General features: G+C 40.3%; 1 protein-coding gene across 1 annotated transcript in view; it reads left to right on the forward strand.

Annotated features, from left to right (window-relative positions):
* MED12L (mediator complex subunit 12L) overlaps nucleotides 1–12,005 on the forward strand; it is a 423,390-nt gene that overhangs the window by 123,178 nt on the left and 288,207 nt on the right. The window contains exons 6-10 of the mRNA XM_070405985.1: nucleotides 1,916–2,085; nucleotides 5,948–6,058; nucleotides 7,060–7,329; nucleotides 10,716–10,865; nucleotides 11,577–11,676. Coding sequence (XP_070262086.1) covers nucleotides 1,916–2,085; nucleotides 5,948–6,058; nucleotides 7,060–7,329; nucleotides 10,716–10,865; nucleotides 11,577–11,676 — 801 coding nt within the window. The remainder of the gene's footprint in view (nucleotides 1–1,915; nucleotides 2,086–5,947; nucleotides 6,059–7,059; nucleotides 7,330–10,715; nucleotides 10,866–11,576; nucleotides 11,677–12,005) is intronic.

A 12,005-nucleotide genomic window follows, 5' to 3' on the forward strand; every position in this document is an offset into this window, starting at 1 on the left:
GCTTTAATTATCTTGGGTGCTCTCAATAAACTTTGGTTCCATTATTCATTTTTGTCTGCTACATCATTCTTTGATTTCGTGAGACAACAAACTCAGACCCCACATTTTGGTTTCAGTGGGATTACAGATCCTTTTTGTTTTCATACATTTTCTGTAGTGACCATGTATTTCTTCTATTTAAAAAAAAAACTTTTTAAAGTTGGGGTGTGTGAATGTGTGTGTTATTTTTAGCTCTTGAGGCTAAAATATTCTGTGGGGATATTGAGAATAGTAGATACTGAGAATGAGCTAATAGTAAGGTGTGGCACACAAAAGCTGGGATTTTGGTCCTTGTAATTTTTGTTTTTGTTTATTGTAGCTAAGCTCCACCCATCCATTGGATGGTTGGCATTTTACTTTGTTGAACAAATGAGTGGCATGAGACTGTTAATCCATATCAGGGGCACCAGAAGATGACAGCATTGGTAATTCAGTCTTTGTTTTTAATTCCAGTGGATTCATTTTTTTAAAAAAAATATATTTTTATTGATTTCAGAGAGGAAGGGAGAGGGGAGAGAGAGATAGAAACATCAATGATGAGAGAGAATCATTGATCAACTTCCTCCTGCATGCCCCCACTGGGGATCAAGCCTGCAACCCGGGCATGTGCCCTTGATCAGAATTGAACCTGGGACCCTTCAGTCCGCAGGCTGATGCTCTATCTACTGAGCCAAACCAGCTAGGGCTCCAGTGGATTCATTTTAATGATAGTATCTGTTATCAGTGGCAAGTGTTGACCTAGTATCTCTTCATCCTTTTGCATTGGCTTATTATTGGAGTTTAGCATCTGCATTTGAATTTCAATTTTAAATTAGACACAATTAGAATAAGTGGTTTAGACCACAACTTAATAGTAGTTATCTCTGGGTACTATTATCAAGTAAGTTTAATAGTATTCAAAAAGGAAAAACAAAACTCTCAATAACTAACAAGATGTTTAGTATCTACTCTTGTCAAAATAGCTTCCTTTAAAAGAAGGTGGGAGAACCTATTGCCAAAGTAATGGGAAAACAGCGTTGAATGAAAATGTTTCAGTAGGATGGTTTCTTCTGAGATGCTACTTGGCTAATCCTTGGGGAAATTTGACTGTGAGCATGCAATCATTACATTTTTACACACAGAATGGGCTCAGGTTGGCATCTCATCCCCCGTGATTGCCAGAGGCAACACACTGATTTAATTTTTGCCCCTGTGGCAGACATTTTTGAATAATTTCAGTGATTTTTTTACGCTATGTTTTCTATTTCTTTTGCCGTTTCCTACCTTTGTTGCTCACCACTCTTGCTGATTGCATTCTGAGGAGAGTGCAGTCATTGCAGGTCCACACGGTTGTCTGAGAGGCTGCTGCTCTTGTGTCCCTGGCAGTCTGGGGCAGTGCCGCTCAGAATGCTGTCATGTCCAGCCCATGTGAATGCTGCCTCTCACAGATTGACAAAAACAGAGCAGATCTTAACTAGGCATGTTTGACACTTGACTTGGACCCTGAAAAACATACACTTGGGGATTTTGAATTCTTTTGGTGGAGACTTGAAATTTCTCGAAGGGCTTGCCTCTGAAGTTCTGTTTTCTGCTTGTGCCTTTCATGTTATTTTGTGCTAACTGTTGTTTAACATGGAAGAGCCCCTGATGCATCTAATTTGAGTGCAGATATCTTCTCCTGGATAAGGGGTCGCAGAGGCACAGGAGAGAGCTGGCTGGATCCCTGCTGCTGTGGAGGGTGCCATGGAACTAATGGCTTTGGTGTGGGCATGCCTTCCTGAAGCGCTTGAATGTGCAAAAGCCACTTTATGTCATAGTTGTTTGTTTTATAAGTACATCCTTAAGATGATCAGAAAGGGGTGAAAAGTCATTTCTTATACCATTTCTTAAAATGCAGAGTGGACACAAATATCTACCAGGTATCTTCGAGAGCAGCTGGCCAAGATTTCCGACTTCTACCACATGGCTTCCAGCATGGGTGATGGCCCTGTCCCTGTGCCCCCAGATGTGGAGCAAGCCCTGAAGCAGTGGGAGTACAACGCGAAGCTGGCATTCCACATGTTCCAGGTAACTTGCCAGGGCAGCCAAGACTGTGCAGCATTCTTTTAAAAAGAGAGCAAGTTCCTTATCGTTTAGTTTTCTGGGGGTTAAATTGAATCTTTCTATGAACAGTACATTCAGAGAAAGACATCTGACATTTCTCACATTGAATTGGCTTAAAGGTTGCACCTTGGCCCTGAGATGACAGCTGCTTCTTATACATGTTGACCTCCAGCTTTAATGATGTCAGCTCTGTTAGTGCTGTTACTATGTAATTGCACTATTAAGTATGATCCTTTTAAACCTTTTCTTTTGCAAAAATTCGATGTGTTCATTCAAAAAAATCTTTGTGCTGTTGTCTCCTAGTAGATCATTAGAGTTTCATTATTCCAGAGATAGGTCACCTTAATTGGGCTCCGCTGCAGTTCAAAATGCAATTGATGGGGCCTATAAGGGCACTGTGGCATCCAGACAAGCTGATGTAAATCACATGGACCAGAAGAGGGCGTGTGTGCCTCAGTTTTTACTCCTGGCAAGGAGGAGTAAGTGTGCATATTCAGCTGAAATTGTATCGCTGGCATAGACTTTCACTACCTGCTCTCTTGACCGAAGAGAAAGGGGATTAGAAAGGATGTGTGGCTTCTAAATTTCCTTTTTAGAACTTAAATTATAATTTCCAACTTGCAAGTGATTTTTTCCTAAGAGCACAAAGTAGGAAAAAACGTGGTCCTCTTGAGAAATGGCATGGTTGCAGTCAATAAAAACAACTCTTTACAAATCCTAGCTCCACTTATTACAGGATTACTTCAGTGCGTGCTCAATTACTTTTATTGAGCTGAGGATTTAATCTGCATCTTTTAAAACATGTCTCTCAACAAGCTTATTGTCTTTGGGAGGTTATCTTTATGTATTAGGAACATTGGAATCAGTATGTCTTTTAAAAAAATTATTATTTTACTATTTTTTAAATTTAATTTTTTCCATCACCATTTATTCCCTCTATGCCTTCTCCCACCTCCACCCATCCCCCTCAACCCCCACAATCACTACACTGTTGTCCAGATTCATGGTTTGTTTGTTTTTTCTCAATCCCTCTACCTCCCCAACAACACCCCTTCCCCTAGGGTTGTAAACTGATTGGAATCTAATTGTAACATTAATGCTACAATTTGAAAGTTCATGATATTTTTAATTTGTCACATTCTGAAATGTGAAACTGATCCTAGTATATACATATGCAGAAATAAAGGCATGGGTACATAGACAAAAGCACATTGAGGAGGCACTATTATGTAATCATTGACAATCATATTTATTTAAAATTTTTAAAAATCTTAAATTCATCATCTCTTATACCTTAATGCAAAATTCCATTTTATTTATTTCTTTATGGAGTGAAAATTCACTTTTCTGGTTTTAAAGTTTTTTTTTTTAAATTAAATCTTTATTCACATTATTACATTGGTTCCTCTTTTTTCCCACCATAACTCCTCTCCACCCAGTTCCCACCCCACCCTCCGCCCTCACTCCCCACCCACTGTCCTCATCCATAGGTGCACGATCATTGTCCAATCTCTTCCCACACCCCCCACACCCCTCTCCCCCTCCAAGAATAGTCAGTCCATTCCCTTTCTATGTCCCTGATTCTATTATAATCACCAGTTCATACTGTTCATCAGATTATTTATTCACTTGATTTTTAGATTCACTTGTTGATAGATGTGTATTTGTTGTTCATAATTTGTATCTTTACCTTTTTCTTCTTCTTCCTCTTCTTAAAGGATACCTTTCAGCATTTCATATAATACTGGTTTGGTGGAGATGAACTCCTTTAGCTTTTTCTTATCTGTGAAGCTCTTTATCTGACCTTCACTTCTGAATGATAGCTTTGCTGGATAAAGTAATCTTGGTTGTAGGTTCTTGCTATTCATCACTTTGAATATTTCTTGCCACTCCCTTCTGGCCTGCAAAGTTTCTGTTGAGAAATCAGCTGACAGTTGTATGGGTACTCCCTTGTAGGTAACTGACTGTCTTCCTCTTGCTGCTTTTAGGAAACCCTCTTTGTCTTTTGCTCTTGGCATTTTAATTATGATGTGTCTTGGTGTGGTCCTCTTTGGATTCCTTTTGTTTGGGGTTCTCTGCGCTTTCTGGACTTGTAAGTCTGTTTCTTTCACCAGGTAGGGGAAGTTTTCTGTCATGATTTCTTCTAATAGGTTTTCAATATCTTGCTCTCTCTCTTCTTCTGGCACCCCTATAATTAGGATGTTGGTACGCTTGAAGCTGTCCCAGAAGCTCCTTACACTATCTTCGTATTTTTGGATACTTTTTTCATTTTGCTTTTCCGGTTGGGTGTTTTTTGCTTCTTCGTATTTCAAATCTTTGACTTGATTCTTGCGATCCTCTGGTCTGCTGTTGGGAGTCTGTATAATATTCTTTATTTCAGTCAGTGTATGCTTAATTTCTAGTTGGTCCTTTATCACAACATCGAGGATCTCACTACATTTATCGGTGGTCTCACCAGTCTTTTCGAGGGTCTTACTAAATTTATTGGCGGCTTCTAGACAGTTCTTTAAAGACCTTAAAAGTGTGGTTTTGAACTCTATATCCAGCAGTTTGCTTTCCTCCATTTCTGTCATTTGTGTCCTGTTTCTTTGTCTCGGCATTGGTTCTGGATGATGTCCGTTCCGTCTTTTAGTTGTATTTTTGAAGTGGTTGTGCGAGGCAGCAATCTCCGGTGTTTACCTATGCCGCCATCTTGGTTTCTCTCCTGGTTTTAAAGTTTTAAATTGAAGTTTTTCTGTTAACAGAAAACACTTTAACACTTTTTGACTTTCAATATTTAAAGTTAGAAATTAGCGACAAGTAAATATCTTGATATCATGTCAATGTGGTGTCATTGTAATCCTATAAATATTGTATTTATCAGTACATTTTTTTCACACAATTTGTTGGTAGCCATGGCTGTGGACCACTGGTAATACATAGATCTGTAAGAGGTGCTAAGAACAAAGTTGGAGTTCATATTAACCTACTAAGGAAGGTTGTTACCAGAAGGACCATAAAAGTATGTGTCTTTCCTAGGAAACAGCTTTTTGTTTCTATCTTGAAGTTTCTTTCATGATGTGAATCATGATACAGAACTATAATGTGACATCTACTATGTATGTGCAGGGACTATCATAAAATAATGTGTGTATTTATATGTATGTATATGTGAAGGCAGTAGAATGCTTACATTGAGGGTCTACACCACCCCTGTGGGGCATTTTGGAAATTTGTAGTTGTGTTACTGTTTCTTACTGTAGTTATGTTGGAATACTTATACATTACAGTATTTTGTTATAAATTCCTTTTATTTCTTTATAATATAGTTATGCCATTGTCTTTTTTAAGATAGATTTTACAGGTAGCTTACAGTATCTGAATTTCATTTTGGGATAGAGGAGACTATTAAGGAGCATTAGATCTGGTGGGATTGTCAACTTCTCATCAAGATAATGGTATGATGGGGGCTTCTTTATGATTATTGCCATTGGCCAGGTTTCCTCCTGTGAAGATGAGTTCATACACCTCAAAATCTAGCCAGGTGCTTGATACATGCCTTGGGAGTCTTTTCAGTTTTCTTTCTTGTAGGAATCAATTTTTTTTTTTTAATTTAGAATTAAGCAGATTACCAAAAACCACAAACAACAACAACAACAAACCCCCAAAGCAACCGTACAAAGTAATATTCCTTCTTTTTGTTTGAAATTGGGACTATGATCAATGAGTTTTACTACAACAAAAACAATAGTAAAATTATGCTTAAGCATAAGAATAGCAGTGCTTTTTGCATTTTAGTTAGTTTTACTTTAACATTATTAGTGTAATTTTTCTTTGTTCATTTAAGGAAGGAATGCTGGAAAAACATGAATATTTGACATGGATCTTGGATGTTTTAGAAAAGATCAGACCAATGGATGATGATCTTCTTAAACTCCTGTTACCATTAATGCTTCAGGTATAGTATATATAACCAGTTGATTTCATGGGCAGGAAATGATCTGATAAGAATGCTTAGGTAAGTAGAGGTGGAAGAGGAAAAAATTGCCCTTTGAAATGGAAGGAAAAAAATATCTTAACGCTACAACACATGAAGTGATACGAGGCTTCAGTTCTGGCAGTCATTTGTAATGGCCATTTCAGAGTTTTAGCCACATGCCCTTTTTAAGTATTCTCACTACATTGATTTCTCCCATCACTGAGCTAAGCAAACAGCTCTTTAAATACTGTCCCCTTGTTCACACAGATGTCTGTGAAAACAAAACAAGTCATCTCTTTTTAAGGACCCAGAGGATCTTTTATATTCATTTACATGTTTTGAGCCACTGTGGGAACTTCCTATTTTAATGATTGGTCTAAAATTTGTTGAAATTTAGGTTATCTGGATGACATTTATTTAAAAAATTAAAATTTCTTTGGAAGGGTAATGCATGTACTTGAGTATTCAAACAATACAAAAGAGATTCTAATGAAAAGTCACCCATTTCCGGCCCCAGTGTACCCTTTCCGAGGCTGCCCCATGCTGGTCCTGTGTGTCCCCTCTGGAGTACTTGGGCCTGTGCTGCCTAGTAGAGGAGTCGCCAGCCAGATGTGGCAGTTAACTGTTGGAACTGTGACAAGTACAAATTGATATGTACAAAATACACACCAGATTTCAGACTTAATGCAGAAAAAGGGTATATATAATGTCTCAATACATCTTGGTTTGATTACATGTTGAAATGATAACATTTGCCTATATGAGGATAAATAAAATATATTATTCTTTTAAGTTTACCTTTGTTTTTCCAATGGCTATTAGAAAATTTAAAATTACATATGTGGCTTGTGTTATGTTTCTGTCGGACAGCACTGGTCTATATGGTACCTTTGAAGTTTGTCTTTTTAAATAAAAAGAATTCTGTATTACGATAGTTATTTCACTGACATGACCGAGTCTGGTGTCCTTGTGCTCCTCAGTATTCAGATGAATTTGTTCAGTCGGCCTACCTGTCTCGTCGTCTTGCCTACTTTTGTGCCCGGCGTCTTGCCTTGCTGCTGAGCGATAGCAGTGGCCTCCTCACTGCCCACTCGCCCCACATGATGATAGGACCAAACAATGCGAGCATTGGGGCCCCCAGCCCCGGCCCCCCCGGCCCTGGCGTGAGCCCCGTGCAGCTGGCCTTCTCAGACTTTCTATCCTGTGCACAGCACGGTCCCCTCATTTATGGACTTAGTTGTATGTTGCAGGTAAGTCCTTTGACCTTGTTACTTACGTTAGATTTCAGTGTAGGAGATAATTGTGGTGGGAATTGCAACAGCTTTCACATCTCAGCTCTAGTTTCTTCCTCAACCACATAATTTATAGATTGAAATTTCATGTTTTTATTTCCCTATGTTAAATCAAGCCAAAAGAAGATCAGTTGCTTTAGTTTAGCAGTAAGTTATTGTGCTTGTTCTTCATGAGGGCCATTAGGTAGTCAGTGAGTAAAACCCTTTAGGGAATCCATGGAACAAGCCAGCTGTATCACTTCTCTGGAAGATCAGCTTCTTCATGCAGCATCTTTAGCTTCCTCAGTTTACATCCTGAGTGGTTGCCTTTTCTCTCTTCCTTTAAATCCAATCAATCCATCCTGCTTTGCTCCATTGAGCATCACTGCTGGTGCCCTGCGGACCATCCCCAGCATGCTGGCCCCTGAGCTGATGCTGTTAGGAATGAGGTACAGCCCTGCACTAGAGTAGCTCCCAGCTTAGTGTTTAGGTCACACTTCTTGGGCTCTTAATGTGTCCAACTGTTGGCTAAGGGGCTTTGGGACAGGCCTGGCTTTGGAGACACAGTCTCTGCTCTGGTAGAGTTTGCTGCTTTGTCAGGAAGACAGGCTAACAGGCAGTTCCTGAGACTCCGACAAGGACTGACAGAGAGATGCACAGTGAGCTAAGGGAGTTGAGAAGGATCATTTCTGATCCCACCTAGAATTCAGGGGAGCTTCATGAGGACATAGTCCTGACTGGCGCTTACAATACGAGTTAAAAAAGGTGGTAGAGTGTTCCTGGCAGAGCTCACAGCAGGGGCAGAGGCTCAGAGGGTTGGCTGGGCCTCTTGTGTGCAGGTCGGTATTAATGAAACATGGAGTATAAAATCTGTTGGGGATCAGCACATAGAAGACCCTTGTGCACCTTATGATTGGGTATAACTTATGATTGAGGATTTTGTGCATGGAAGTAACAGTGTGTGGTTAGTTAGATTGTTTTAGCAACAGTAGAGGGACAACTTACGGGAGTGAGGAAGTAGGGGAGAGAGAGACAAGGCAAAGAAGTAAGTTTGGAAGAGTCTAGGTAAGTTCAATTTTGGACTGTTTTATCCCTTAGGATCTCCAAGTGGATATTTTCAAGAGGTTGTTACATGTCTAATTCTGTCTCCTGAGCCAAGATGACTGGCCACATGTAGATTTGAATCATTCAAGGCATGTGGCTGGGAGGGGCGAGGTTACCTAAAGAATTAGTGGTGGGAGAGGTCAGGTGGACCAAGGGGCATGAGTGGTTAAGAGATGGCAGAGGGGATTTCACAGAGATGACCCAGAAAGTTGGGTCAAACTGGAGAGAGAGTGAGAGAGAATTTATTGTAGAAACAAAGATGAGGAGAAGAAGAATACTGAGCATGTTCTATGTTCTAGGCACTGTTCTAAGTTGTATCATATATTAAGCCATCTAGTTCTCAGAACCACCCTATCTGATAGTAGCCTCTGTTATTTTTGTAACACTAACCATGAAAGGTAGTATAGGTCATACCTGAGGTCAGCGGCAAAGCTGGAATTCAGACCAAAATTCTGGATCCAGAGTCCACATTCTTGACAACCACGTTAAATGTTTTCTCTAGGTACTGCAGAAAGTTTCAAAATGGAGTTAGTAGTGGTAGTGGCAGTGCCCAGTGGATTGGGGAGGTCTGGTAAGAAGGTGGCTGAACTTGCCTTCGACATTATGGTGGTGTCTTTGATGATCAGTCAGATTTTGGGTGAGAAGCCAGGTTAAGGCAGGTTGACAGGTAATGCAGAATGAGGTGAAATAATGCTCCTCTTAGTTTGAGAACTGTGTCTGTGAAGGCAAGAGATAGAAATTGCAGCTGTGTGAATGAGATTTTTTTAAAGAAAATTATTTTTGAAGGGCGTATTTCTAAGCTAAGGGTAGACTAGTAGAGGTGAGTCTGGGAATAGTATTTGATAGATCATTATCTTGGATATGGGAGGCTTTGGAACTAAGAACGCAAGGGAAGGGCTCTGCCATGGACAGGCGGTGAGAACCCCACGGTGTCACAGACAGGATGAAGTGGGGAGGAATAGATGCCAGGGGAGACGTGCACTGGAGGGTTCAGAGACTTTACAGTCCTCCTGTTTGCCATCTGACTTCCACAGACATGTCTCCATACCTCCAAAGGTAGTACTTTTATTTTTCTATTCACTTTTTAGAAAAAGGAAATGTTGCATTCATTCTCTCAGCTCTTTTTGTTTGCTGTTGAGTGGCATGATAGCAGAATGGTTAAGACATATACTTTAAAATCATTCAGACAGACCGGACTTGGGCTCTGCTCTGCCAGTTGATAACTTGGACCTTGAGGCTCTGTTTCCCAAGTGTGAATGGGGGATGATGACAGTTCTTCTTCTTCTTTTTTTTTTTTTTAAATCTTTATTGTTTAAAATATTACCTACAGCATTACATATGTCTCCTTTTTCCCCATTGGCCACCCCCACATCCCCAGCACATGCCCTCAGTCCCTAGTGTCTGTGTCCATTGGTTATGCTTATATGCATGCATACAAGTCCTTTGGTTGATCCCTTACCCCCTACCTCCACCTTCCCCTGCCTTCCCTCTGAAGATTGATGGACTGTTTAATGCTTTACTTATTACCAGATGGGTTTAAGATTATGAGGACAGAAAGCTTCCAGGATATTGTTCAGCACAAAGTATGTGTTCAATTAAAATGTGAGCTGTACTATTTACTTTGCATTTTAGAGGCCGCAGGATCAACATAGGAGTGCCAGGCACGTGTGCTGGACTCAATTTAGGGCTGTTACTAATCTCTGTCTCACGTTCCTCTTTCACACAGTTGGGGAATGGGGTTGCTGTGACGTAGAAGTAAGGTGGTCATAGAAAGTACTTCAGTCAAGCTGGTTGAGTAAGACAGTCTGTAAGGGGCTCAGCCAGGGTGGACGAGTTACAACTGAGGGCCAAGTGCAGCCTGTGAGCTATAATCATTTCATGTTTCCAATGAGTTATTAAAACAAAAAAAAGAAGAATATGAGACAGAAACTATAGATGTTCCAAAAAGCTCAAAACATTTACTGTCTGGCTTTTTATAGAAATAATTTGCCAACTGTGATGATTACTTCATTTTTATGTTTCCTAGGTTTCCTGTACTAGGTTTCCTGTACTAGGTAATTTCGTAATACTATACTTCCTCCCTTTCAAAGGGGTAATTCTGTCTTAGTTTTGTCTTATCACTTGAAAAGATGAGACTGGGATAAGATATTTTAATCTTACTGGTAAGAAACTGTAATAGTCATGATAAGGTGTCATTTTACTGTGAAGCTGTTGTTATACTTTTCTTTCTCTTTATCTGGATTTTCCTGCTTTCTCTCCAGACTGTCACTCTCTGTTGCCCAAGTGCCTTAGTGTGGAATTATTCCACAAACGACAGTAAGAGCGTGAACCCAGGCTCACCCCTGGATCTACTGCAGGTGGCGCCCTCCAGCCTCCCCATGCCGGGCGGGAACACGGCCTTCAATCAGCAGGTAGACTTTCTGTTGCAGTGCTTTGATGGGGGTTCTCATTCTTGAGAGTCGTCAGGGCATAGAGGGCCAGGTGAGTTTTAACATCTCACATGCTTGGGTGCCATTCCCAGCTCTGCCCCTCTCTCTGGGTGGCCTTGGGGGGGGAAGCATGTTGCTCCCTTTCTTCTTACCCTTTGCCAGGCAGTTCTTGCAGAGAGTTCTGCCACCCAGACGATAATTATAGTGGTGTTCCACAACTCTCAAAGTAGTGGTCTGTGATATTTAGTAATTATTATGTTTTTATTAGTGCTGGGTTATTTGGTTCAAAGACTTAAGAAACTTGAACCAAAGAATGGTGACTAATATTTAGAAAAATGTCTCTGTTTTTTCAGAGCAGTCTTATTAAGTTAATAAGCATGACCGGTTGTTTTCATACGTAGAAGAATGGCTTATAGATGATATTTAGAACTTTCCCTTTTTATGTGATGTCCTAATATATTTTCAGTTATAAAGGTTTTTTTGTAAGCATTTATTATTAAAAACTGGCATAGGATCACCACTTGTAAATTTTAAAATGCACTCTTGGGGAAACAGGCTGAACTTCCTACAATGCAGTGAATACTGTATATAGTTCACCATAGGATTCTCTGCTCATGTGGAAAATCATGACATGATTTAAACAACCACTGTGGCTCTCCAAGCACAAGTTAATTAGAAGTGCTTTTTTTTCAGGTTCGGGCAAGGATTTATGAGGTAGAACAGCAGATAAAACAGAGAGGCCGTGCAGTGGAAGTTCGGTGGTCTTTTGACAAGTGCCAAGAGTCAACAGCAGGTACAGAACACAACGGAGGAGTGCTTTTGAACATGGGACTTCATCTGCCATGCTTCTGATTCTCATCAACCTGTCCACATATTGGATAAGGATGCTCTCTGCTCTCTGACGGAGCCACTTAGTGAATTCTGAGGAAGTTCTTTTTTTTTTTAATATATTTTATTGATTTTTGATTTTTTACAGAGAGGAGGGGAGAGGGATAGAGAGTTGGAAACATTGATGAGAGAGAAACATCGATCAGCTGCCTCGTGCACACTCCCTACTGAGGATGTGCCTGCAACCAAGATACATGCCCTTGACCGGAATCGAACCTGGGACCCTCCAGTCCG

Source organism: Myotis yumanensis, unplaced genomic scaffold (assembly GCF_028538775.1).
Source record: "Myotis yumanensis isolate MYYU_CA2020_CCGP unplaced genomic scaffold, mMyoYum1.0.hap1 SCAF_2, whole genome shotgun sequence".
Lineage (NCBI taxonomy): Eukaryota > Metazoa > Chordata > Mammalia > Chiroptera > Vespertilionidae > Myotis > Myotis yumanensis.